At 57.5% G+C, this 27,741-nt stretch overlaps 1 protein-coding gene across 8 annotated transcripts in view; it reads left to right on the top strand.

Moving 5' to 3' along the window:
* The first annotated feature begins 16 nt into the window (after positions 1-16).
* The window catches only part of LOC121669017 (Grid2 interacting protein), a 35,126-nt gene continuing 7,401 nt past the window's right edge, over positions 17-27,741 (top strand). Inside the window, exons 1-16 of one of the 8 annotated variants that reach the window (XM_042037446.1) lie at positions 17-424; positions 1,688-2,259; positions 5,000-5,154; positions 14,629-14,880; positions 16,411-16,496; positions 16,880-16,949; positions 18,170-18,264; positions 19,173-19,356; positions 20,567-20,721; positions 22,292-22,390; positions 23,497-23,591; positions 24,210-24,327; positions 24,661-24,980; positions 25,171-25,584; positions 26,486-26,573; positions 27,495-27,584. In XM_042037446.1, coding sequence (XP_041893380.1) covers positions 310-424; positions 1,688-2,259; positions 5,000-5,154; positions 14,629-14,880; positions 16,411-16,496; positions 16,880-16,949; positions 18,170-18,264; positions 19,173-19,356; positions 20,567-20,721; positions 22,292-22,390; positions 23,497-23,591; positions 24,210-24,327; positions 24,661-24,980; positions 25,171-25,584; positions 26,486-26,573; positions 27,495-27,584 — 2,908 coding nt within the window. In that variant the 5' untranslated portion in view covers positions 17-309. Of the gene's footprint in view, positions 425-1,687; positions 2,260-4,999; positions 5,155-7,687; positions 8,128-11,310; positions 11,684-14,628; positions 14,881-16,410; positions 16,497-16,879; positions 16,950-18,169; positions 18,265-19,172; positions 19,357-20,566; positions 20,722-22,291; positions 22,391-23,496; positions 23,592-24,209; positions 24,328-24,660; positions 24,981-25,170; positions 25,585-26,485; positions 26,574-27,494; positions 27,585-27,741 lie in introns of those variants that run through there. The other 7 variants (XM_042037447.1, XM_042037448.1, XM_042037449.1 and 4 more) reach the window with 7 other exon arrangements.

The raw sequence follows: 27,741 nt of genomic DNA on the forward strand, positions 1-27,741 counted from the left end.
GGCTCAGGTCAGCACCAGGCTCAGCCAGGACGAGCACGGCAATTAGTCTGCCCGCGCTCCTTTGTGCGATGGAAATAAAGTTAATTAGGAAACGAAAAAGCCAGAAAGACCTGAGTGCGTGTCTGGCGCTGAGCTGGAGCAGCTGGAAGGGCGCAGGGCTCCCGTAAGAAGGCCGGGAAGAGGCAGCCACCCGCTGCCCGCTCTGTCCCACGGCAGCCTTTTCATCCACCCCCGGACCGTCCCCCCAACCCCGGGGCTGCAGCGAGGACGGGGGAGCCGGGAAGATGCTCCCAGGAGCCCTGCGGGTACATGGGAAGCGCTTCCGGGGGTGATGGGAGGAGAGTCAAGAAAGCTTCGAGCCCTTGGTGGGACAAACCTGCCGCCGGTGAGAGCCTCCGGCTTGCCTGGATGGCTGCGGACTTCTGTAAGTGCTCGAGCTGAGGGGTGGAGAGGTGGAAGGGGGTGCAGCTCCCCGCTGATCTGCCGGGCTTTCCCCTGGAGCACAGCCCAGAGCAGCAGCACTGGGACCATTCCAGTGTTTACTGGGCTCTTGCTGAAGCTGTCAGAACTTGTGCTCAGCAGCCCCGGGGATGGGGTTTGGTCGCAGATGCGTTTCATCCCGCTGCTGCCAGGCTTGTCCCGTGCTTCACCCTCAGCTCTTCCCCTCTGAGTCCTTGTAGTCTCTGTAAGATAATTTGCCCAGGTAAAATCGTCCGAGTTTCATTTTTGTAAGTGCTTAATGTGTGTTCAGTGACACAGAGGGAATAAACATGGGGGTAAAAAGCATCTTCACTGACAGCTGAGACCAAACGCAGAGGAAAACCACACGAGTTATTTTAGTGAGTGTCAATGGACAATGCAGGCACTTACACATCACAGAATCACGGAATGGGAGGGTTGGAAGGGACCACAGCGGGGTCATCTGGACAGCACAGCATGGAAAGGGCATCTGAGTGCACTGTGCACATCAGCTGGTCGGGTTTACCTTGGGCAAAGACGACTCCTGCAGATGTTCAGGGCTGATGTGCCCAGTGTCTCCTTGAACATCCATGGAGCCAGTCCAAACCCTTCACGTGAACCACAAACAAGTCCTGCTGAAAATCCTGCCATTTTGGGATGCTGCCATCAGGACAATCCATATACGGGGCTGAGAGGGCACAAAGAAATGATCCTGGGAGAGCTGAGAGGATTTGGCAAATTCTAATGAATTTACAGTAATTTTGTAGTTGCAAACAGCTAAAATATTGAGTGTTGAGACAAGCTGGTTAAAATCAAGCTGGTTTAAGTCCTTGAATGATCTATTCATTAATGTGACAGAGAAATGAAATAATCATTTTGATAGACAAATAAATACAAGAAGACGCCTAAATGCACCTCTTGGGGAGCGGGGGTAGGTGTGTGCCACAGACAGGTGAGATCAGGGCTGTGCCAGGTCACTGTTGGGTGCCACGTGTAGCCCCAACCTTCCCAGCCAAAGTGGCCTCCTCAGGGGCACTGCCAGCAGCCAAAGATAGAATAAAAGCTGTTATTTTAAGGAAATCTAGAGGAAATACAGGATCTTGGGGCGTTTCTTCCCGCGGTGAGGGGGACACAGCACACACTGTAATGGGCCTCACACGGCATCTACAGGCACGACCCCTAAGGATGGAAAAGCCGTCACAACTTTCTTTCCTTCCTTCTTTTCCAGTCGCAGCCATGCCGGCAAACAACCAGGGCTGGCCCGAGTCCTTCGGGTTCCGGATAAGCGGCTCCGGGCCGTGCTACATCCTGTGGGTGCAGGAGGGCAGCAGCGCGGCGCTGGCGGGGCTGCGCCCGGGGGACGAAGTGCTGGAGATCGAGGGACAGCCCGTGTCCTCCCTGGGCTGCGAGGCGCTGCTGGGGCTGGCCCGGCGCTGCGGCAACGTCCCCCCGAGCATCGGCGTGGTGTCGCGGCTGCAGCACGCCAGCATCCCCCCCGGGCCCCGGGGATGCTTCGGCTTCGAGCTGGCGAGCGAGAGCCCCCCGCGCGTGGCCAGCGTCAGCCCCGAGTCGCCCGCCGCGGCCTGCGGGCTGGAGCCGGGGGATTACGTGCTGGAAGTGGACGGGACGCCGGTGGTGCTGCCCGAGGCGGCGGCCGCGCTGGTGGGGTCGTGCCGCGGGCGGTCCCTGCGCCTGGCGCTGCTGCGGCCACAGCGCCGGGACACCGCGAGGGACCCCGGCCCCAGCGCCGACACCGTGCGCCGGGACAGGAAGCAGAAAGCGCAGGAATTCAGCAGGAAGGTGAGGCCGGGGTATGGGATGAGGGGCCGGGGCTCTGGGCATCCCCTGGGCCGAGCGGGTTGGAGATTCCCACATCCACCTTGGCTGCGCACGCGGATGGGGAATGCTCCCGGCTTGGTCATAGGGCTGGGGTGCAGATTTGGGGCATGAACACCCGAGAGAAGGGTTGGTAATTACCTGGGATAACAGATGGATGCTGCACAGGGCTTGGAGATCCCCTGGGGATGACCCCAAGTTCTTATTCCCTTGCACTACAAGAGCGTGGAGAAACCCACAGGGCAGATCCCACTCTGCTGCGTGCCTGGATGTCCCTTCAAAGTCTAAGCCTGTCACCCCGCAGACATTTTAGTTCTTATTTTGTTGCAAAAGGGAAAAACATCGATGTGATTACATCTTCATTGTGCTCCTGAAAGCTTCCTCGTGGGTATTTTACCAAACACTTCGCCTTGTGCTAATTATAAATTTGATCACAGTTGTTTTTTTCAATCTTTCTAATTTCCATTTCAAAGTAACCTTTTAAAATGCTGTTATGAAAATAACCAGGCTGGTAGGTTGTGTTTTTTTTGATCCCAAGTTAATAAAGGAACAAGACATCTGTAAAGAGATTGTGGGTATCAGGCGAATCCCCTCAGTCAGCTTCTCCATTAAAGATTCACAAATACACTCTGAGGTTTGGATTCATGGGCGTGGGAAACAGATACCTGCTGATTACGGGAGATTAATGAGGAGGGGTGGTTTTTTCATGCCGCCTCCATCTCGTGAAGTCACATTAAGCCAAGTAAAAGATTCCTGGATGATCACAGGAGAGCAAGTTTGTTGTGGTGCTGTGAGCACCCCTATTAGCACCTCTGTCCCCTCCCTTCCCAGCCCAACAAAGCCACCCGGGACAGCCCCGACCAGCCTGGGCAGAAGCAGGAAAATAAAGCACGCGTGCTCCTGGCTGCTGGAGCACAGCTCAGCTGGCAGATGCCTCTCCAGAGGGAATTCACAGCACAGATGTTTGAAGTGGATTCAGTTCCTACATGATGCAGAAAATACTAAACCCAGCGGGGTGTTTTACCCCCTCGTTTACCTGGGACCCCAGCGCAGGTGGTGCTGCCGGTGCTTCGAGCACCCGGGTGCTCCTGCCCGCCCACTGCTGGAAGGTCGGAGGGTGCTGGTGGCTTGTATTTCACACCTGCACAGCCCACGGGTCACCTTTTCCCAGCCTCCTGCGTTTGGTAGAGCCCCAGGGTGAATCACCTGCCTGGCTGACAGTGGTGTCCATATCAGTCGCACTGAGCTGGGCTGTGCCAGTGTCCTGGCATCCTGGGGGCATCACCGGCAAGCAAAGGAGGTGCTCACGGTCTCATTTCCAGGGAAGTATCTTCTCTTGTCCCCTGTGTGCTCAGGGACGTGCTGGGGACTGCAGGAGAGGTGGCAGCACCCCCATGGTGGTGGAGTCCCCATCCCTGGAGGTGTACAAGGAGTGACTGGACGTGGCACTCAGTGCTCTGGGCTGGTTGAGAAGGTGGGGATTGGGCACAGTTGGACTCTGGAAGATCTGGGAGGTCTCTTCCAACCAAAATGATTTTGTGATTCTGCAATTCCCACCTGGCAAGTCCTGCGATCCCAGCCCAGGCAAAAATTTCACAGCAGCCCTCTGGGATCCATCCCACCCAGAACACCAGAGTCTGTCAGTCCTGTGCTGGACCTGGGGACCGTGCTCATGAGCCAGCCCAGGGGACGCTGCTGCTGTGCCTGCCCCAGATTTGGTAACCTTGAAGTACTGCCACTGCCAGGAGCCCCCGTGGTGCCTGCACGGAGCCAGTAGCATCAGGGGGCTCTGCCGGGGTTCTGGTGCTGGTGTCAGCCTCCCTGGAGAGCTGCCAAGTGGGACAAGCTCTTCCCATTCCCCAAGCAGGTGATTCCTGCAGGCTCCCTGGTGCTGCCACCACAGGGGTGCACAGAGAGCCCTGCACACACCCCCAGTGCCCTGGGGAAGGGCGAGGGGCTCCTCTCCCCTTCCTGCAGTTAAACCTGCTGGCAGCACAAAAACATCACCTTTCAGGAGAACCCAACACACAGAGGTATGGATGGGTGGTCACAGAGAGCTCCTGCATCCCACACGAGACTTCCAGGTGAGGAACCAGCTCCCACTGCCCCAGGACAAGGGGTAACCCCCCAGTGTGGCAGGAGGTGAATAAGGAGGGTCCCATGCAGGGTAATTGGCTCGATGGTAATTAGCTAATTATCCTGCCTGTCCCAGGTGGAGAAGATGGGACAGTGGTTGGGAGCTGTCAGTGCTGTTTCCAGGGCTGGCACTCACCTTCATGTTCTGTCTCCCCACTCCCAGCAGCTTCCCAGTGCTAAGGGCAGGACAGAGCTGCCCGGAGGGATCAGGGAGTGATGAGCAAAGCTTAAATAGCTCCAAAAGCCCATTGCAGTGTCCTCTGCCAGGCAGAGTCCAGACTGATCCCATCCCAGCTGTGCCGGAGCCACTCCTGCAAGGCCACTGTGACCCAGCAGAGTTTGGGGGTTTGGGGTCACGCCACTGTGCTGGTGGAATGTTTGGAACAGCAGTTCCATGGCCATGTATGAGACCAGAGCGGTGCTGTGTGATGGGCTGGTGTCTGAAGTGTCCCTCTCCTCCCTTTGGCTGAGCAGGGAGTGAGACACATTTTCCACGTGGCAGTGCCCCTGCCCATGGTTCCTCACTCTCCTGCTCAGCACCCCTTCCCTCTCCCGTCCCTCGCTGCAGGTGGATGCCATCCTGGGGGACCAGCCCGAGCTGAAGGAGAAGGTGTTCACCGTGCTGAAGCAGTACGCGGCTGAGAGGAGGGTGGAGTGCCTGGCCGACGCCCTGTGCATGGTGCTCACCCAGGAGTCCCATCAGCACCTGATCGACAGCATCAGGTACAAGGGGCCACCTCCACGCTGCCCTGGGGCCACCAAACCACAGCTTCCCTGGGCCTGCTGCTGACGGGGGAGCAGGGCTGGCCAGTGCAGGCTGGGAGGGTCCTGTGGGAAGGGGTTGGGAGGATCCTGCAGGGAAGATGCCAGCCAGCTTTCCAAGGGACAGCTGAGCCAAGCTTGGTGGCATCTTAGCCGAGCACTCCTGTGCCCTTCTGCCCAGGGAGGGTGGGGGACCTGCACGCCACTGCCTCTGCCTGCAGCAGGGGATGCAGCTCCCATTCCTGGCCATGATTTGGAAGGGAGATGGGATTAGCTGCAGAGCCACTGGAGATTCTCCAAAAGCCTGGCCAGAAAATAATCTGAGTTCCTCAGGGCAAGAGGGTGGCCAAGGGCTTGGCCAGGGCTGCTGGCAGCTCTGACAGTGGGGGTCCAGGAGGTCTCTGGTGGGGCCATGGGCTGCCCAGGGTGCCAGGGAGTGGTCACACATCCCAGGATGCTCTGGCAATGCTCCCCTGGGGCTTGGGGTCCCCGGCACCTCTGGAACCTTCTGTGCCGGGGGTGCTGACAGTGCAGTTGATCTGTTGCTCTTGGGCAGCGTGGCTGGAGTTGGGGCTGGAGCTGGTGCTGGCACAAGGACACGTGGTGGGATTACAGCCAGGCTGAGACGATGGCCATTAGGGAATCAGGTCTCCATCTGGCCTCGCTCTGGGCCCGGCTTTCCAATTCCTGCTTTAATCAGAGGAATTGTAAGATATTACAGTTTCCATAACAACGTCCCTGTGAGGGGTCTCCACCGTGACCCAGCGATGGGGAGGGTGGGGGAGTGGGTTGGGGACCCTGGCCATGCAGTGTCCCCCTGCTGTGCTGTGACTGCATGTGGGTCCCCCAGAGCACCCCACACCTGGGGACAAAAGGCACAGACCCCTGCAGGGCCAGAGTGCAGAGGGGACTGTCCTGTCCCTGCCTTGTCCAAGTGCCCATGTCCAGCCTGTCCTGTCCCCACTGAGCATCCTGGAAGGACCCAACAGCTGGGACTGGGGACAGGGATGGATGGCACTGAGCCAGGACTGAGCCATCCCCCCAAACTAAATCAAAAAATAAGCCCCCACCATTCACAATTCAGGAAAATTCTTTTCCTCAGCAAGATCCAGGAAAATACCTCAAGTGCCTCGGATATCCCCTTTGTCATCATCCCTGAATTATACGGGATTACTTCCCCCCACAGAGGGGATTTGAATGCGTGTCCAAATCTTCTCCCAGACCCAAGCCCCTCTGTGGGGGGCACAGCAGGTTCCTCCCAGGATGTCCCCGTCCATGTGTCAGTGAGGAGAGGGTGGCTGGACCCGGTGCTGCTGTCTGGAGCTCACCCTGTGCCCAGCCTGTAATGCCAGGGGCAGCACGATGTTATAGCTCCCAAAACCAGGGTCAAACCCCCTGATTGCCCCCTGCCCCTGTGTGAAGGGTTAACGCCAGGGCTGGGGCAAGGGGCACTGTGGATATGGCAGCTAATCTGGGTTTAATGGAAATGAAATATTTAGCTCAGGGAAAAGATTTACTGTCTAATCTTAATGAAATGAAGCCAAGAAAATAAATAAAAAAGGTGCCTTGGAGACCAGGTTTCCCAGCTGCGGGTGCTGGGGGCAGTGCCATGCGTGCCCAGCTGCTCAGCCTGGGCTCTCTCCAGTGCCTTTGCTGCCAAGCAAGAGCTGTTCATGCTTTTACTCTCACTGAAGGTGGTGAGCAGCTCCCGGGAGCTCTGGATTTAGGGTGCTGTGAATTCCTTGAGTGATTTCAGCTGGTTACATCTGTCACTGACTGAGGAGGGGTTTGGGATCTGTGCCCTGAGGCAGCACCCGGGGCTGGGAAGGGCCGTGGGGGGGTTCATGCAGGGGGTGCCCAGATTCCGGCTCCGGGGGTGGGGGGTGCAGTGTGGGGGTGCTGGTGTGGCCATCATGCTGTCCTGGGGCACAAGGCAGCCACCCCAGGCAGTGATGTGGGTGCAATTTGGGCTGAAGAGCCCATCAGACCTGACCCAGTGAGTGTCCTGGGGCTTGTCCTGTGGGATCATCCCAGGGACAACTTGGGACCTTGGGAGTACCCATGGGGCAGCTGGGCAGCCCTGCAAGGCTGTACCCAGTTCTCCAGGGACTGTTTCTCCCTGAAATGGGGAGAGTCCTGCACACCCTTGTGACCTCGCCCATGCCCCTCTTCCTGCAGAGCCTGGAGGAGAGGAGCCCTTGGAGGGCTGGGATGAGCCACTTCCCTCCAGCGATGGCAGTGCCATCGGCCGGGGACTGGGATGGATGCTGGGGTGATGCTGGGGTGATACCAACAAAGGTCTTCACCTCTGTTCCATGCCCCGGGCAGGTGGCTGAGCCCTGGTTGTGGCTGGTTGTGTGTGCCCGTGGGTCCCCTGTCACGCAGGGCCGGGCGCTGCTACGTTCCTGTCTCCCACTGACCCTCACGCTGCCCTGATTGGATCGTCCCTCTGCACCAGCTGTATTTATTTTTGTGCTGTTGCTGCTGCCGGCTGTCCTCTGCTGTCCCCTCCCCTGCTGTCCCCTCCCTGGGCTCCCCCCGGGCTTTACCGTGCTCCCTGCAAAGTGCTGCGGCTCAGCGTAACCCAAGACCCCCGACTCAGCACACGGATCCACCCGGGGCTGCAGACACGTCTCCTCTGTCCTCGAGCTGGGCTTTTCCAGTATTGTTTTTTTTTTTTTTTCCCCTTTCTTTTTATCTCGAATGGATTTTATCCCATTTGCCCAGAACTAAGCTCCTGCAGATTTTAATTTGCTGACATTTTTTTTCATCTGCTTGGTTGTGGATAGCAGGGATAATGCACGTGCTGTGCCGGGTCCTCCCCGCTCCCATCCCCTGCCCATATGGCTGATGTGTGTAGGCAAAGTGCACAGTTGTAGTTCTGCCCAAGGATGCTGAAATCCGGCTGCCAGAGGGGAAGATGAGCTGTCTCGGGTGAGTAACGAACGCACCTTTCCTGGGAGTGAGGAAAATGGGTTTAAATCAGGTTAATTCTGGAATGTGGCAGCCCCCGGCACTGCAAAACCGAGGTGTGCTGGAAGTTAATTAACTCTTAGCATCCGTATTGCCTCGGAGCTGCTCCGCTCACGGACTCCGCCAGGAGGGGGAGGCTCTATTTTGGGTTATTCCATCACCTGCGCCACCAGAGCGCGGGTCTGGCCCGGGGCACCGCGGGGTTTGTCCCCTCTGCTCCCCGCGCCGGGCGCCTGTGCCGGTGCTGGCTGTGCCCCGCAGGGGCTGGGGAGAGGATGGGTTATTTTGGGTCGGTCGGAGTCCCAGGGGGTCACATCCCTCGGTGCTGCTCTGATTTCTGAGCTGGTTTCAAACCAGGGCAGAGCCGCGGTTCCGACGGCGCCGGCTCGGTACCCGGTGCTCTGCAGTGCTGCCGCCACCACCCCCAGTCCATCCCTGGGCTCCGGAGGCAGGAGTCACCCTCGGGGCCGAGCGGGACACGGGGGATCCTCCCCGGCGTCACCCAGGGCTGTGGCACTCGCTCACCCCCACGTCCCGGGCACCGTCTCCCTTTGCAGCGCGCGTTTTCCCGGTGGTGCCGTGCCAGGGATGCACCAGCCCCTGGCAGCACCGTTTAGGTTAAAAATATCTGTTTGCAGTAGAACTGGGGGGAAGCACAGATCCCCTCCGACCCGCAGTGCTGGTGAATAACCACTGCCTCTGATGGTTACACAGCCGCTGTCCTGTTAACCTGGACTGGGTTGGGGGGATGCGTGTGGCATCCACCCCTCACCCCAGCTGCATCCCGAGGGGATAACTCTGGCTCCGTTTAGACTGTGAGATGTTGTCTCGGGTCTCCTGTAAGTCGTGCTGTGCTTCAGTGCTGCGGGTAGGACAGTTTGGGGGAGTTTGTTCCTTCACTGCTTTGGTTCCACTCCGTTTGCTCTGGGGGAAAAGCCAAGGGGTGCCGTGCTGGGCTGAGCTGAGCCCGCTGCCATCGCAGCCACCTCTGATCCCTGACACGGCTAAAGTCACTGCCTGTCAGGGGCTCCCTTACTGTGGGAGAAATTCCACCGAGTCCGTGTTAATAACGCTCCCAACACAATCTATTTGTCTCAGCTTGTTTTTCATGGCAATAAAACTGCTTGGCGTGTTCCCATATTAAACTGCTCCAGCCATCTGTGACCGGCCCTGGATCAGAAATTTCATTTTAGCTATTAGGATTTATGTATTATGGATTGTGCTGCTTCCCTGCTTCTCAACCCCTTCCATGTACCCACTTCTCCAAGGCTGGGGGGAGCTTCCCAGCTCTTTTGGATGTGGATGGAGCATGAGACACCCCCTGAGTCCCTGATGCTGACATGGACACTGTCCTCCTGTCCACTGTCCCGGCATTCCCACTGGAAAACCACCTGGATCACAGGATGGTAATGGAGGAAAAGCAGCTCTTGTTTGCTTCTGGTAAAAAAAAATCCCTAATCTGATGGCCCAGCATATGCTCAGCTGCCCAAAAAAAAAGGGAATTAGGGCAGCAGGGAACAAAACGTGTCACCAGTGAGACAATTGGGAGCGAGTTCCTTTTTTATTGGTGGAGTTCAAATAGGTCATGACCAAAATGCCTCAGTGCGAAATCTCCTGATAGGAGATTAAATTCCTTTGGCAAATCAAACCCCGGCTGGGATGCAGATGGGATCAGCCTGGTCTGCCTGCACCCTTCTGGAGTCACAACTTTTATTTTGGGAAGCGGTTACTTAGGATGAGTTTTCCAGTGTCTTAAAGAAAACAGGGAAAGCAGAGTGGAGCTGCAGGAAAAGCCTTTCTGGGGGTTTCTTTGAAGGTCTCCGTGTCCCTGGAGCTGTGGGACTGCCCATCCCTGCCAGGGCAAGGACAAAGCCACCAGCTCGTGGTGCACAGCATGGTTTGGGCACAGGGACACTGGATTTGGGACAGCTGAGAGCACCCTGGGGTGCTGATGGGGAAGGGCACCCCCAGCCACACACGGGGTGTGGATCTGCTCCGGGGGCAGTCTTTGATCAGTCGTTACTGGAGCTGGAACAGGGATGTGTCAGGAGAGGGCGACCCTCTCCAAAAGCTGCCAGGGGTTTTGGGCTGTCCCCCGGGGCGAGAGGGGTGGCTGGGGAAGGGGAGCGAGGGGCTCCCAGCCCCGGTGCACAGCCGCTGCCTCCCAGCCTGTCAAGCACCTTCACTCCCGGTAACTGGTGACAATGGCCCCATCTGCAAAACATCTGCAGCCAGATGAGTGATTGGGGAGCCTCCCAGCACGGGCAGAACGGGAATGGAAATCACAGCTCCATGCTGCTGCCGGGCTGGAGCGAGTCCCACTCCTGAGCAAGGGTCCGGAGGCTCCCCATCCCCTGGAGCTGTGGGAGCTGCTGGGGCTGTGACCCTCTCCCACACACACGGCTAGATGAGGTTCGAGAATTTGGGGTTCATAAGCAGAATTCCTGTTCTGGGGGTAAAGCCTGCAAGAGTTTTCTCTCCCAGATTTTAGCATTTAGCTGGACCAGCAGAGCTTTTCGGGACTGGTAGCTGTTTCCACAGCACGGTTCAGACCTAATCCAAGTGTAGCTCAGTGTTTTAATCCACCCTGGGACGTGTTTTTCTGCACAACTGACAGACTCAAGGTCAGGTCTTTGCTGGTTGTTTTGGGGCTAAACCATACATTTTTCGTTTCTCCTTTCTTTGCTACTACTTGGAGATTGTGTGTGATGTTTGGCAGCTCTGGGAAGCTTCGTATCCTCTTCATCAAATGCCAGTGATGTGCTTAAAGATGGCGTTATTTAAATTAAAGAAGGGTTTTCTCTTTTATTCATACTGAAAAGCGCTGCTCTGTTACCCTGGGGGTAAAGGATGCTCCGTGGGGGGGTTTGGGCCCATGACTCTGGTCCTGGTCCTGATCCTGGTCCAGCCTGGCAGCTCCACCTGTGTGACCAAAACCTGCACCCTTGATGCCGTTTGCCTTTAAGGTTTCTCACCCCTTACTGCAGCACGTAATTTAAACACAAGCACTTTAGAAGTCAACTAATTAGCACCAGGAAGGCATCCCCCCGGAGTTCGGCGCCGAGCCGTGCCCTCCTTTCTGTTACGAGATCGTTCCAGCTGGATATTACAGCGCCTGCAGTTTTTAGGGGAAGAGGGAGGGTTGGTGGCTGCGAGCCGGGGCAGAGCCGGGCAGGGAGGGCAGAACTGGCGCTGAAGCCCGGCAGACGCGAGCGGAGGCTCTCGGCCGATGGTGAAGCTCCACCTGGGACTGGCAGCGTGGCGGAGGCCGGGCCGAGGGGCTGAGCCCAGGTGGAGGTGCCGGCGCTCGGGCGCATCTGGCCGCGGTCCCCGGGCACGGCGGGGGTGCCACACGCCGGGGCGGCACCGGCTGGCGCGCTTGGGTTGTTGGAGCGGCCGCGTCGTGGGCGTAAGCCGAGCCTGAGGCTCAGCTGCATGAGGATCTGAAGCATCTCCCTTTTGTTCCCGCCGCACCCTGACAAATGGGAAAGGACCGGAGTTTCTCTCGGCATTTTCGGTACGTGTCCCTGCTCCGCTGCCCCGAGGGTGCCCGCCCGTGGGGGTGCTGGGAGAGCCTCGTGCCCCACCGGCGTCCCTGGGATGGCTCTGCTGCCTCTGGGGGCTGTGGGGAGCCTGCTCTGTCCCCGGGACAGCCCTGCCACTGCCCAGCCTCGCCGCTGCCCCGTGCCCACCGCAGCACCGGCTGCTGGGGGAGTCGAGCGAAGCTCGGATGGGGAGTTGGGGTGGGGACTGGTGGGAAGAGCCCGTCTGGGTCTGCTTTGTCTCCAGGACTGTAGGCCAGCCCAGGGGGAGATGAGGATGTGGGGCTGGGGTTGCGATGGAGCTAGGCCCGGTGACCCCTCGCTCCCCTGGCTGAGCAAACTTGTGGCAGCTTCACCTGCCCCAGCCAGGCTGGAGCCACCCCTGCTGCCCTCCCAAGGGGACACATCCTGTCCCCGTGAGCCCCAGCACCCGGCATCCCAGGGTGGGACTGTCCGGGGGAGCTCGGTTCCCCTCGCAGGACATGTGCATGTGGGACAGGGGGCTTTCCAGAGCACTGGCTGGGAAAGGGGAGAGGTAGCTCCCAGCGAGGGTGGGCTGCAGGAATGGGACTGTCTGCCCAGAGGTGGGTGGCCAATGACCCTCCTGGGAGCTGTGAAATAGGAGTGTGACACAGGCTGAGATGTGCGGAACACGCCAAAGGGAGCCCCGAGCAGGAGCTGATGGCAGGGGAAGGGCACAGAGGCACTCTGCCACCATCCTGGCCAGGCTGCTTTGGGGATGGGATGAAGGTAAAGCAGCCTGGAGTGTCTGGGACCTTTCCCAGCCTGGAAAATGCCCTGAATTCACATCCATGTGTTTGAGCAGACTGAGTTCTCCTGATTGAGTGCAGGAGCTGCTGCAGAGGAGGGCCGGTGCCCTAGGGATCAGTGGCACTGGGCATGGGAGTGGGCACAGGGCTCAGGGATGGGGGTGCCTTTCCCATCCCCTCTCCAACAGGAAACGGAGCTAGTGCTGACCTGGAGCACCTGAGGAGGAAGAGGAAGAGGAAGGTGAAGGCACAAGGTCAGCACTGTATGACTCTGTCCGTGCTTCCAGGCTGACCTCCACAAATGGGGTGGGCACATCCATGCTTTGTGAATCCCAGTGGGATTTGCTGGGAGAGTTAAACCCCAGCTGGGTGTTGCTCCTTGGTGCTATGCCAGTGGACAAAGCCAGGTTTATCCTGTGGGATGGCAGGACACTGCAGAAATAGCCACGGAAACTGTTCTGCCTGCTTTAGTGGGATTGCTTGTAGCAGTCAGTCAGATCTCTCCTTGCTGAGGCACTGCTGTGCTGCCAGCACTGAGCCAGCCCCGGAGCAGCACCTGTGCCGGGCCCATGCCGGGTCTGGAGCTGAGCTCCTCAGCCCAGTGGTGAAGCAGAGGCTGGTGCAAAGTGGGACAGCTCTGCTGGAATAAGCAGGGCTGATTTAATTTGGCCAATTAAATGGGATTGTGCTCATTTTGCCTGTGAGGAACCCGGACTTCTCCCTGGTGGGTGCTCAGCTCGGGGCAGAGGCGTGGGGGACCCACATCCTCCCCTGCCCCAGGGCTGTGGCTGCCCTGGCCCGTAGGACAAACTATTTATTAGCACTATTTCACTCTTTTTTAGTTGCTGCTTAATCACAAACCGCCTGTGAATTGCACCAATGTATTACTTATTTTAAATTGTCACCAAATGCTCTGCGTGATCATCTGCCAGCCTCGGGTGGCTTGTGGTCTATCTTCTCCGGCACCAGCGCTTGATTTGAGTTCTGTCTTTGGCTGCGGGAAACAGAGGTGTGCTGGTCCCAGTAGATTTGGCATTTGAAGCCTCTCCTTCCTTCTCCTCAGTCTCCACCCAGGTTTTTGTGTTCCCTTGGTGAAGCTGCCCGAGGGAGCCCTGTGGGATCCCCTGCCAGCCCCAGCTGCGTCCCACTGATGCCGCCCCTCGGGGCAGCTTCCTCTGGGTTCTCTGGCACCAGTTTGGCCCAGTTCCTGCTCCGGTGGGACACGTGGTCCCCAGGCGGCTGGGGGTGTGCTCACACCGCGGCGAGGCTGTGATAACCCCGGGCCCTCAATCTCACACCCCGCGAGGTGCCGGGTGCTAACGAAGCTGCGCTGCCGAACCTCACGAGATGGTTTTGTCTAACGAGCGGCTGCAGCTGCAGGAGTTGCTATAGAAACACTCGGAGATACCAGCTCCTCCAGAAGCCCCGAAATGTGTGAGCGGAGGGTAGGGGAAGGTGAGCAGGTGTCGGGGTCTGCCTGCTGTGATGGCAGAAGGAAAAGGAAAAGATAAAGTGTCTCCCGGGGTTATAGGGCTCACCCCGGCCCAGGTGGGAGCGGTGCCTCCCCCCTCCCTCCTGGGATCCTGCTGTGCCCTCCCCGTGCATCCCCTGAGGGTCCCGGAGGTCCCTGCAGGGGCACAAAGGCAACTTAGCTGCTCCTAGCAGGCAGAGGGGAGTTCCTGGAGGTGTCCCTTTGCCTGCGACATCACCGTGCCTGTCCCTGCAGCACCATCATCTCCCAAGCGGCAAGAGGGTGCTGCCTGGCTGTGAAGGGAGCTGGAATGTGGAAATATTCAAGGCTGGAGCCCAGGAGAGCAGAGTCTGGGGCAGGAAATGGGGAGCAACGTTTTGGGGGTCCCAGAATGTGCTGGGGAAGAAGTGGGTCTGGAGGAGGGGTCTGACAACATCGCTCCAACGGAGCTCTGCATGGAATGGGAGAAGAGATGCAGCTGGTGTCCCCGGTGTCCCCAGCACGCTCGGTGTCCCCAGCACCCTCGGTGTCCCCAGCCACGGCATTCGCAGCTCTGGGAGGACTGGGGCCAAGCACACACAAAGAGTTCTGATCTTTCCCTCGCAGGGATGCCCGGAGCTCTGTGCCGCAGCTGCATTGGCCCTGCTCCTCACTCTTCTCCCTTGCCTCCTTTCCCCAGGATTTTCATCCCCAAGAAGCACCGGCAGCGCTTTGACGAGGTGGTGTCGCAGAGCCTCATCAGCAAACTCTGCCGCTCCAAGAGCGAGCACAGCAACCGCTTGCGCCGCAGCCGCAGCGAGGACCACCAGGAGCGGCTGCTGGTGTCCACCCGCGCCAGCTCCGTGCCCCGCAGCCACGAGGAGCTCAGCAAGAGCCTGCGGAAAACCACCTCGCTGGTCACCAGCAATGTGGCCTCGGGGGCTGCCCGCAGGTAACACCTCTCCTGGAGCCCGGGGCTCATGGCAGCAGCCTCTGGGTTTGTGTGGATGGCGGAATGCGGGAGGGATGCCAGGGAAAGGGAGGGGCATGCCCTGTGAAACTCCCCTGGGATCAGGATGAACAAAGACCTCTCCCCCTGGAAGACTGGGCAGGTTTGTGCCCCTTGTCCCAGCTCTGGGGCACCCTATGTGTCCCCTCAGCACTGCAGGGCTGGCTGGGATGAGCCGTGTCAGGAGCTGAGGTAGCACTTGCAGGCTGAGGGGATGTCTGCTCCTTGTCGGGTGGGATGAAGGCTGTGCCAGCAGGATTCAGGGTACCCAGCTGTGCCAGCAGGATTCAGGATGCCTGGTTGGGCCAGCAGGATTCAGGACACCTAGGCACAGAGCACGCTGAAAGGAGGTTGGAGCCAGGTGGGGGTTGGTCTCTTTTCCCAGGTAACGAGTGACAGGATGAGAGGAAACGGCTCAAGTTGCACCAGGGGAGGTTTAGCTTGGATATTAGGGAAAATTCCTTCACAGAGAGGGTTGTCAAGCATTGTCACAGGCTGCCCAGGGAAGTGGTGGAATCCCCATCCCTGAAAGTGTTGAGAAAACAGTGAATGTTGCACTTGAGGACATGGGTCAGTGGCGAACAGGGGGATGCTGCTGGGCTGACAGTTGGATTTCATAATCTTAAAGTTCTTTTCCAACCGTAATGATTCCCTGGTTCTCTGAGCCTGCGTCTGGTCCTGCCCTGCCCCAGCAGGTGTCTGGGTGCGAGGCTGTGGGAGGAAAGACGGACAATCCCTGGAGCACAGGGATTAACCCACTTCCCATGCCCAGATGGCCAGACCGCAGCAGCCCCGGAGCGCGCGGAGCTCTGCCGTGCTGGCTGCGGATCCTGCTCTGAGCCAGCCAACAAGAGAGCAGGATCTGGGGAATCCAGGTTGTTCGGCTCCAGCCCACCTTCCTGCCAGGATAATCTTCCGTGTGACTTGTCCGAAGTCCACTCTCAGCACAGTCTCTCTCCCTGCCAGTACAGGACCTTGCTGGTTGGAAATTCTATCAGTAATGCTGCCTTCCCCCAGCTCCAATCAGCCTCCCAGCAGGAGGATTTCCTAATGTTCCTTCCAAAATTTCATAGAGGAATTTAATTCCTCTCTCATCAGCCTACGAGACCTTTGCTCCCTGAACCATATTGTCTCTCTAATGTGTAATAAAGAATCACAGACTGGTTTGGGTTGGAAGAGCCCTTAAAGATCATCCAATTCCAGCTCCCTGCCATGGAGGGTTGGAACTAGATTAATTTAAACTTTTATATATATATATATATTCTTTAAATATATATATTTATCTCCTATTCCACTTTAAAACCACATTTGAATGACACTTTGGTATCAAAGGGGACCTTGTGGGGACATTGGGAGCGTTGGGGACTTGAGCATTCAGGAGAACTTGGGCTAACAGGGCTGTGGAGGGGCTGGGGAAGGAAACAAGGGCCAGATCTTGGACTCTGATGGCCTGTTTGCCTTTTTCACCCACAGAACAGTGCGAGTCTATAAAGGCAACAGGAGCTTTGGCTTCACGCTCCGTGGTCATGCGCCGGTGTGGATCGAGTCTGTCCTGCCAGGTAGGAACACAAGATTCAGGGGATAACTTACTGATTTCTGGTCTGAACATGAAACGTTAAGTGCTGTTTGCTAAAAAAGAGCAAAAGGGACTTTTCCAAGGCTCAGTGATGGAGGTTTTCCCATGGAATAATGAGCATCTTTGGTGCAATTTAGATTGGCTTTATCCACTCCTTGTTTTGAAAAGTGGGAAATGTGTGTTCAGTGACCGTCCTGAAATGACACCAGTGTTCCCAGTGCAGGCTGGGTGCTGGACCCAGCTGGGTGAACAGTCCCAGCCCACCCAGATAACCAGGTGCAGCGGGTGCCCTGCCTGGGGTGTCTCTGGACCCCCCTTCCAGCCAGAGGTGCTGCAGCTGAAGCCCCTTTGTCCGTGTGCCTTTAGGGAGCCCGGCGGAGAAGGCTGCTCTCAAAGCTGGAGACAGGATCCTGTTCCTCAATGGCCTGGACATGAGGTAGGAGCTGTGCCCACGTGTGCCCAGGGGCAGGGGCCAAGCACATGCTGTGGTCACTCTTGGGCAAGAGAAACGGGAGCTGCTGGCCCTGGTCCCCGTGTGCTGCCATACACGAGGGGTTTGCCCTTTGGGGACAGCTCCTTTAGTGCTCCTGTACAAAATCTGGCTCGAAGGGGAGCATTTTCTCCATCCCTCTTCTCTGAATTCTCTGTGCAGGACAGTTTATGTAACCCGGGTTCTGACTGCAGCCCACCCCCAGACCCCAATTTCAGCCACTCTGAATTAATCTGTATGTGTTAAACATCTGAGGTTCTGCTTCTGAAAGCAGCAGAGCCCCATCCAGCCCATGAATCACTCCCACAATGGGATCATAAGCTTAAAGCCACGTGGGAATCCCATTTGCACCCAAAGTCGATTCTTCTGTGTGTTGTTTGTGCACCAAAGCAATGGGACCAGAGGGACTTGTGCCCCTCGCCAGTGCAGAGCAGCAGCCCCTGTATCCTCGACTTGGTCTTTCTGCATAAAAACCAAGAGCAGAGGTTTAGAGGAGGCTACAGGACAAGAGAGACTGATGAATATTTAAAGGTTAAACTGATGCTGCTTCTGTCAGGCCTCAGGTTCTCACGTTTCAGCTGATCCAGCGAACTGTTGGCTGATGCAGCACAGCCAGAAAAGAGAGACCAGGTTGAGGATTGTCCTCTGAGCCGTGTTTTTGGCAGGCATTGTCCCAGCCTGGCCCATACCCTTCTCCAAGGGCATCCCAAGATTTTTTCACCTACAAAATTACACTTTATATTCACCTTGCATTTTCTTTTTGTGCAGAATTAGGACAGGCGAGGACAGACCTGCAGCGCTGTGTCATTTAAAGGAAAAATCATTTTCTGGGTCTGGGTGTAGCTTAACTCTGTCTTCCTGTGCCATGACACTACTCAGGGTGTCCACAGGCATTCCCACAGTTATTCCATGGTGCAAGCAGAGCAGAGAGCCCACTCATGGGGCATGACCCAGGCTCTCCCTGGGGAGGCTCCTCCCTGTGCAGCACAGGGAAAACCAAGCAAAGATGGAGAGAATCCAGGGAATCACAGCAGGGCCCAAACCCCGCTGGCTCTGAGCAGCATGAGGAAGCTTTTCCAAGATAAATGAAGGCAGCTGCCAGCTCTGTGTCCTCACTGCTCTCCTAGAGCTGGGGCAGCTCTGACCGGGCTCTCCTGTGCCCGCAGGAACTGCTCCCATGACAAGGTGGTGTCGATGCTGCAGGGCAGCGGGGCCATGCCCACCTTGGTGGTGGAAGAGGGCATCGTCAACTTCTCCAATGGTAAGAGTGCAGGGAAGAGGGTCTGGAGAGCAGAAACCCCATGCCAGCTCCCTGATTCGCTGTGTAGGAGGGAATTGCTGAGCACCTCCAAAGGCTGAGCAGGTTTAAGGTGCTGCCTGGGGGGATGCTCCTCTCCCCGGGGCACATGGCCCCTTGCTTTGTGGGATCAGGCTGGATCTCAGGCTTGGCTGCTCTCCAGGAGGGCTCATCCTGCTGTGTGATTGTCCTTGGTGTCCCTTGCCAATGTCCTTGCTGTGCAGTGTGTGCCGTGTCGTTGTCTGCAGTAATCCAACCCCGTGCATCCATGGTGGCTGCGCAAATCCCGCGGCTCTGGGGGGCTGTGCTGTGCAGGATTGTTATCCTGCTGCGGGAATCAATAATTGATGGTGCTGCTGGGGAGGAGAGCTGAGGGAGCTGAGGGTTTCTGGGGCACTGGGGGGTACCAGCACCCCTTTTGTGGGGGGCAGGACCCCCAGGCACAGCGCAGTCCCTGTTGCACTTCCCAAGCTCTGTGGAGGCTGGAGGGTCCCTGTGTTGTTGGGGTGCTGCTCCATTATGCACAGACCTGGGAATTAGGGACTGGCTCTTCCCCCTGGAGCAGCACTGGACTCCCCTCAGTCCCATGTTAGAAGCCTTGGGAAGCCAACTCGCTTGCAGGTGCACTAAAACCAACCCCAGCAGCCCACTGCTCCACAGAGCCACAGCAGCCTGGAATGGTTCGGATTGCAAGGGACCTTAAAGATGATCTCATTTCACCCCTCTGCCTTGGGCAGGGACACCTTCCTCTAGACCAGGTTGTTCCAAACCCCATCCAACCTGACCTACTTCAAAGTACACAGCCAGTGGCACTCAAACTGCTCCACTGCCCTCAAAAGAAACCGAGGAAAGATGGAATATTTTTTTTGCAGACTCTGACTCTGCTGAGTCCCCGAGCAGCTCCTCAGCCCTCACCTCCCTGCAGTGGGTTGCAGAGATTCTCCCCTCTAGCATCAAGATCCAAGGAAGGACGTTCACGCAGCAGCTGGAGCACCTGCTGACCCCACCCGAGCGTTTCACCGTCTGCAAGGCGCTGGAGGGCTTCTTCCAACATCGGTAACTCGGTGCCAGCTCCGCTCCTCCCGCTGGGGCCTGGCCTGCAGTGGTGCCAGGGCCAGTGTCAGGCAGAGGCAGGGAGGCTGTCACACGGAGCTCTGCTCTCCCTGTGCTCTCCAGGTTCCCCAGCCAGGTGTTCCCTGTGCACGAGCTCATCTCAGTCCAGGTGTCCTGCCTGGGGACACAGTAGATCCTTTAGTTTTTGGTTCCTTTAGGTTAATTTCATCACCTCTTATCCCTGGGTCCCCCAGTTCAGGCTGTCTTGCTGCCTGGCTGTCCCTGGCAGACGCAGATCCTGTTCCACCTCTTTCAGGAAATCTCTCCACGGTCCATCCTTGTCTCCTCATGCTTCCCAGAATCTTGGCTGCAGCATTCCTTGGTCACAGTAGGGGAATGGCTGTGGCTGGCAGAGCCCTCATCCTGCCATGGAGCACATCCCCCCTGTCCTGTGCAGGGATCCAAACAGATTCCCTGGCACACTCCAGATTTCATTGGTGACCTTGTTTCCTGCAGTCTGACCTTGGTCTTCCAGCAGTGTTTTATCAGAGGCTGTCACAGAATCTGGAATGATTTGGGTTAGAAGGGGCCTTAAAGAACATCTTGCTCCACTCCCTGACATGGGCAGGGACACCTTCCACTGTCCCAGGATGCTCCAAGCCCCGTCCAACCTGGCCTTGGACACTGCCAGGGATCCAGGGGCAGCCGCAGCTTCTCTGGGCACCCTGTGCCAGGGCAGAATTTCATCCTGTTGCAGGCTGTTCTCTCCTCATGGGCTGGGGTGCTCAGCCCTGCTATTCCCACCTCTGCACACCAAAATCAGGAGCCTTTGGCCCAAGGAGTTGCCAGCCCAGCCACCCTCACCGGTGCATTTCTCCCTCAGCCCGTTTACCTGCAGCTGGCTGAAAATCAGGCCTTTCCAGGGCTTCTCTCTGCTTCCTGGTGCTCCCCCACCCCTCTTACTCACAGAATCATGGAATCCTTTAGGTTGCAAAAGCCCTCTGAGACCATTGAGTCCAACCATTCCCCCAGCACTGCTGAGGCCACCACTGACCGTGTCCCCAAGTGCCACGTCCACGTGGTTGTTAACCCCTGCGCCTCTGCAGTGAAGCAAAGCCGAGGCTGGGAAGCAGCAGAGCCCTGGGAAGCGGAGAGGAGGGGCTGTGCTGTAGGGATTGCGCTCACTGCCCAGGCCTCTCCTCCTGTTTTGCAGGAACATTGACACTCTCATTGTGGATGTGTACCCGGTGCTGGACACACCGGCCAAGCAAGTCCTCTGGCAGTTTATCTACCAGCTGCTGACCTACGAGGAGCAGGAGCACTGCCAGCAAAAGATTGACAGGTTTCTGGGGTACAAGGCCTTGGCAGGTGAGAGGAAAGTCCTCATGCTCCAGGACGGACACATCGTGTCCTGATGGGTGCTGGGAGCTCAGTCCATTGTGCTGGTGTAGTTTTGGAATGAAACTCTGCATTGAGAGGAGAGATGGTACCTGAGAGGGTGACTCTGGGAGCAAAGACTTTTGGAAGCTGCTCAGGTCATTAGAGGTGAGGAAGTCCAGGAAGGGAACAGCTGGTTGAAGGGCATTTAAGCATTCAGACCAGAGAGGTAAAATAAGGGTGACACAGCGTCCCTTGGGATGTCACAGAAACATTCATGGCTGGAAGAGGTGGGGAGTGTGGTGCTGCTCTCCCAAAAAGGCACAAAGGCAGTTGGTGATCCCCCTTCTCCCTGGTCCCTCTGTCCCCTCACCATCACCCTCACCTGGTTCTGTGGCAGCACAAAGCCAGCAGTGGATTGGGGAGAGCAAATTTGGAGTGAAATTCCCTAATCTGTGTGTTTGGGCTCTTAATTGCTTCCAAATTTTGCTATTCTCAGCTATTCACATTGATGTGGTAATTTTAGACTCAGCAAAGGTAAAAGAAGTGTTGCTTGAAGAGAGGCTTTTGGAGGGACACGGTGATTTTAGCAGAAAACAGAAACAGCTCCAAGTCCTGGCACAAATCCTTCCTGCTGTGCATGGAATCCTGTGCTTCATGAGCACTGGATCTGCTCACTGGATTTGCACTCAGTCACCTCTGCTTTGTGTGTGCAGAATCACGGCTCAGCCATCGGCTGTGGATTCCCAAGAATTTATGCCCTACAATTAGTGTATAATCTAAGAAGTTTGCAGCTGCATTCCAGGAATGCAGAGCAGGTGTCCCCAGCCAGGGGAGGAGGGAAGCACGGGAGCAAATCTCCCTGTCCCAGGCTGTTGTTCCCAGCTCTAGGCTGTCCCTGGCTCCTCTCAGTGTCTCAGGTGAACAGGGCAGTCTTGGAGCATGAGCAGTTCTGGTTGTTCTGGTCCATTCTGTGCGTCTGTGCCTGGAAGCACCATGGCCAGAGATCTCTGGGTTTGGGCTGGTCCTTCCCCTGGGCTTCCAAACTCAGGTGATCTCCCATGTCCCAGTGCTGATCTGTCGGGACCTCAGAGATGGATTCTCCAGTGCCTTCATCCTGCTGTGAGCCTGAGCCTCTCTGAGCTGCCACACTGAGCTGCACATGGACAATGCATGGACCATGTGGTCCTTCCAGGCAGTATTCCAGGGCTGGCCCCATTTCCTTCTTTTCCCTTGAGGGTAGGAAGGGTTTACTGGGACCAGCCCAGCTCAGGGCTGGAGTTTCATGTGGGCCATGAGCTGGTGGATGCCAATCCTGCTGGAAAAATCGATTGGATGTCCCATCTCTGTGCATCCACCCCTGCCCTGTGCTGGCAGGAGCACCTGGAACCTGCTCAGCTCTCTGGGGATGGAGCAAGCGGCTACCTGGGAATGGCAGCTGCTGTGAGTCCAATGCATCTGGGGGGCCCTGGGGAGCCCTGGGGGTACCTGTGCCAGGGTGAGGAGGGATGGGGAGCTGTGGGGTCCAGCTGTGCCTCACAGGAGCTGTTTCCTGCTGCAGCTGAGGCAGAGGCCGAGGATCGGTACCGCAGTTCCGTCCGAGGGGCCTCCCTGTGCCGGGGCAGCCTCCGGACCCCCCGCCCTGAGGAGGGGGCAGCAGGTGGGTGATTGGGGTCTGGGGGCGAGGGAGCTGGACCTAGGGGTTGTGCCTGCAGTGTCCTGCTCTGCCCCAAGCCAAATTCCTGACTTACTCCTAAGCATGAATGATGGGAAAAGATGAAGGCAAAGGCGGAGGTCAGAGTAGAGCCAGCACTGAGGCATCAGCTGGAAATCCATGTTTTCAGAAACAGAATCACAGAATCATTCAGGTTGGAAAAACCCTCCATTGAGTCCAACCTGTGACTGATCCCCACCTTGTCACCAGCCCAGAGCAGTGAGTGCCACGTCCAGTTGTTCCTTGGACACCTCCAGGGACAGCGATTCCACAATGAAACAACCAATTCAATAAGAGGCCACTTGATCTAAGGCTGAATGTTGTTTCCAATCCCTTCCATTACTCAGATGTGAACTGGTCCTGCTGGTCTGGGCCTCCCTTCTGGGGGGCAAAACTGATGGCTTCCCTCTGAACATTGTCAGACTCCATCAAATTCACTGGGAAAACCACATTTGTGAAATCCATGTGAGGAGGGAGATCATGATTCAGGGCCACTTTGAGACTCTTGATGAGCCCCATTCGTGGCACAAGCCCTCCCTCCCTTCAGGGGACCTGGCACCCTGCCTGTTCCCATTGCTCCCGGCTGACAGTGAAAAGCCCTTGACCTGTGCTCCTCACCACGACCTCCCCATGACCTTGCTAAGGACCTCCTGGGCATGTGGTGTTCCTCAGCTGTCAGGGGGATCTGAGACAGTTCCCAGGGGAAGATCCTCTAGCCTGGCTCTGAGGAGCTTTTCTGGTGGGGATTAGCGCATGGAGAGCAGCCGACAGCTGTGTGTGCTGGAGGGGAGCCGTGTCTGGGCAGATGTTGGCCAGCTGTGGGGAGCAGCCCTGTCCTCATCTGCCCTGAGGGAAGAGCAGAGCAGCCTGGAACTGTCGTGCTGACCTTAAACCCACCTTGCACTGCTCCCTCGGGACCCCCAGAGCCAGGAGCTGGGGCAGGGAGGTCACTCCAGGTCCCAGGAAGAGCCAGGGGGCCCTTGGTGGGTCAGGGCTGTCGGGAGCTGGGGGCACAGGCAGAGGAGTGACTGGTTTGTCTCTTCCTCCCGCAGGCAGTGACACTGTGGAGGTCCCCGTTCGCCTGATCCCTGGAGAGAGACAGGCTGGTGATGGCACATCCCTTCCGGAGACACCCAACCCCAAAATGGTGTGACTGGGCGGGGGACACCTCTGGCAGGGCTTTGCCCACGTGTGTGGGCTGTTGTGTCCACGAAGGGTCAGCAGTTTGGTTCCTTTCTGTGAACACAGGGCAGCAGGAAAAAGGGAATGTGGAAGGATGTGGGTGAATACCTGCAGCTGGCTGAGTGTCCCTGTCTCGGAGCCCCTCTCAGAGGTCACCTCCCTGGGCAATTAGTCACCTTTAATGAGGCTGGTGTCTGCCAGTGTCTTCCTGCAGCCTCATCAGTGAAAGGCTCTTGGGGGGGCTCAGACAAGGCAGAGTAGCCTCGGCTCGGTGAAGCCCCCCTTTAAAGAGTGAGAGACAGGGACTGGTGGGTCAGAGAATCCCAGAATGGTTTGGGTTGGAAGGATCTTAAAGCCCAACCAGTCCCACCCCTGCCATGGGCAGGGACACCTTCCACTATCCCAGGTTGCTTCAACTTTCCAGCCTGGCCTGGGACACTTCCAGGGATCCAGGGGCAGCCACAGCTTCTCTGGGCAGCCTGGTCTGTGGGGACTGTCCTGTCCCCAGGACATGGCAGGTGTCTGGGGGTTCACAAGCCCCGTCTCGATCTGGGCATGGCTGCAGCTCTCCATCCTTTCCCAGATGTCGGCTGTCTACGCAGAGCTGGAGAACCGCCTGATCGGCAGCTTTGCTGGCAAGATGGGAAATGCTGCCCTGCACAGGACATCACCCCCAGCCCCAGAGCTGCCACACGCTGCAGGTACCTCCTGGGGGGACCCCAGGTGATGGTGGGTGGTGCTGGCCAGGCAGGCGGAGGAGAAGACAACGTCCTCTTGGTGCCATTTTATAAGGAAGCAGTGACATTGCCACGTGTGAGCGCAGTGCTGGCTCTGCAGAGCTTCAGCTGCAGGGCGGCAGTGGAGTGTGTGGGATGGTGAATCCCATGGGGTCACAGTGTGCTGCTGTGCAGTGCAGGCACTGCCCAGGGAGCTCTCCTCTCCCTTTCTTCTCCACTCCTCTCCTTGGGCTCGTTGCCTCCCGTGCCTGGGGGCTGCAGGACCCCCATGCAGGACCCCTTGGCTCTGTCCCGCAGGTGGCCGTAAGCCAGGGCCAGGGCTGGCGTGGCCGAGTGAGCCGCTGGCATCCCAGCAGTGCTACTACCGCCTGCACAGCAGCGTGGCCTCCCCGTGCAGCACCGAGTCCAACCCCTACGTCAGCCTGGACAGCAGCCCGGCCCCGTCGCCCAAGCACCGCGAGTACTCGCCCCTGGCGCGACGGAAGAAGCTCTTCACCTTCTCCAGGCCCCCGCGCAGCCGCGACACCGATCGGTTCCTGGACGCCCTCAGCGAGCAGCTGGGACACCGGGTCACCATCGTGGATGATTTCCTCACCCCTGAGAATGACTACGAGGAGGTGAGCATGGCATGGGGCACTCAGAATACCATCTTTGGCATTTTTGGTGCCCTGGGCATGGAGCCGCCGTCGTGCAGCCTCAGGGGACGAATCCTGGGGCTCTGCAGGTGGCAGGGAGGGGTGGTGTGGATGGGGGATGGTAGGTGGAGGGCGAGGTGCCACCTTCAGCCTCTGCTCTGTCTCCACCCAGATGAGTTTCCAGGATGACCAGGGCAGCTACGTCACCAACGATGTCAGCAGCAGCGAGTACATCAGCAGCAGTGACGAGGGCAGCTCCCTGACCTACTCCACGCTCTCAGACCACATCCCCCCTCCTCCGCTCAGCCCCCCACCCCCACCGCCCCCCCTGCAGTTCCACGACCCCCAGACCGGCCCCACCAAGGCAGAGGCCACAAAGGGCAGCGCGGCGCCGGCCCCCAAGTCCCTGGTCAGTCACCTGCACCCCATCCCGCCCCCACCGCCGCCGCCCCCGCCGCCCCCGGTGCCCTGCGCTCCCCCCCTGCACCGGGGGCTGCTGCACCGCAGGAGTGAGTCCAACCACATGAGCGTCAAGAGGCTGCGCTGGGAGCAGGTGGAGAACTCGGAGGGGACCATCTGGGGGCAGGTATGGCCCGGGAGTAGGGAGTGGGGTGAGGGATGGGGGTCCCAACCGTGCCCTGGGGAGCAGCGACCTGTGCCAAGGCTCTGGAGGGCTTTGTTTCATCCTTGCAGTTGTTTGGACCAAACTGCTGGGGTGGGGAGAGGCCCTGGAAAGCCTCTGAGTTGCTGGTTTCAGCTACAGCGTCCTGGGGAGCACTTCCCTGCCCTGACGCAGCCAGGAGCTGCCTCCAGATGTGTTGTGCAGCTGTGGGGGGTTTTATCAGTGGGAAAGGATGAGGATGGTTGGAGCAGAGTGATGGGAGAGCCCCAGGCAGGGCAGGACACTGGAGAGGACAGCAGAGCTGAGGGGTGAGACAAGACGTGACAATCTTTGCCATTGTGGACATGAAGTGGTGCAGAACTCTGGAGGTGGATTCAGGCCCTTCCTGGGGTTTAACTCGCAGCCTCTGTGTCTCTCCCGATGTTCAGGACATGCCATATTCCCTGTGACCTGAGCAGCCAGAGGGGAGCTGTGGGATCATCTTCCAGTCCCGCAGGCACTTGAAATCTTGTAGGTCCCTCTCCCCAGCCCTCCAGGAAGGAAGATACTTCTTCACAGTGATTTTTCTGTGTGCAGAAAAATTCCTGAAGCTCCTGGAATTCCCATTTTATCCTTCAGTAAAGGAATCATGTCCGAGGAGCAAGTGAAGACAGAGATGCTCTGTAGGATTTCAGCTGTGTCAGGAGCTGAGTGAATCTGCAGGGCAGTGGCCGAGCCCCCAGTCACAGGACGGTGCCACTAGCCTGTCCTGGTTTCTTCTGGGGACACGGAGCTTAGTGTGGGGGACAGGGAGTGTGCCAGCACAGGTGGGCACTGTCAGACTGTCCCTGTGCCAGCACAGCTCCTGACTCCTCCTCCCCCACAGCTCGGGGAAGACTCAGATTACGACAAGCTGAGTGATATGGTCAAATACCTCGACCTGGAGCTGCACTTTGGGACTCAGAAGCCCACGAGTAAGTACTGAGCCCCAAAATAGGTCCTGGTACCAGCAGAGAGCGGTACCGGCTGGGAGGAACTGGGAGGAACTGGGGCTTGATGGGCAGCAAGGCACTGCCTGTCTGTGACATCACCTGTGGCATGAATTTGCTCATCCTCAGGATTTTGTGGCTGGTGGCACAGTGGATCATTAAGGTGGAGATGATTTCACTATCTCCCTTAAATTATCTCTGTTGCCATGGTCTGTTTTCTCTCCACATTTCATTGGGCACTGAAACCCGGCTGGAGGCTTTCACCAATTGCAGCTCCAGTGTTTGAGAACTCTGGAAACGCTGAAAAAGCCAGGAAAACATTCCTGTGTCCAAAGAAATCATCACAAGCAAGCAGCACTTTGTATATAAATAATCAGTGGATGTCCCCCAAGAGCTGTGATGGGGTCTGGAGCTCTGTGCCTGTGCAGCCCCCATCACTCTTGAACTGGGGTCTCCCACAGACCCACTGGGATCTCCACCCACCAGAGTTTTTGGGTGCCACAAACCCAGGGCGGGGTCCAGACTGGGTTGTGGAGTGGTGGTGATCCTGGTGGGAGGCATTCCAGTAAAAAAAGTGGGATGTCTGAGCTCTCCTGCAAGGGCCACGATGCCCAGCTGGCAGTGGGATGAAATGGGACTCATCTCAGGGGACACTGTTTTTAGGATGTTTCTGAGCAGTCAGGGATTTTCTGTGTGTTTCACCTCTCGTTTTACCTTTTTCAGCTCCAGCTGAGTCCTCCATTGGGGAGATCTTTGAATTGCAGAATTCAAGGATTCCTGGAGCCATTGCTGTGTGCAAAGCACCCGTTCTCCTCCCTTTTCATTCATGGTTTCACTGTTTGCAGGAGAGTTTTCTTCCCACTGGAGCCGCCTGAGCCTGTCCTTACCCATGATTAAATCTTTCAGTTTCTCTTCCAGAGCCAACTCTCATGCCTGAAAACTTTAAAAAGAAAGACGTGGTTGAAATTTTGTCCCACAAAAAGGCCTACAACACATGTGAGTAAAGTTCACGGTGAAGGTACCCCCAAAAGGGGCCCACAGGTGGGATGTAGAGAACTGGAAAGGTAAAGGGAAGGAACACAAGCTCAATCCCATGGGCATGATCCCATGAGCACAGCTCAGCTGGGATGGGCTTTTCCTGCAGCCTGGAGCT

The sequence above is a fragment of the Corvus kubaryi genome, unplaced genomic scaffold, assembly GCF_017639235.1.
Source record: "Corvus kubaryi isolate FWS band 111438036 unplaced genomic scaffold, C.kubaryi_AGA036_p1.0 37387, whole genome shotgun sequence".
Classification (NCBI taxonomy): Eukaryota; Metazoa; Chordata; class Aves; order Passeriformes; family Corvidae; genus Corvus; species Corvus kubaryi.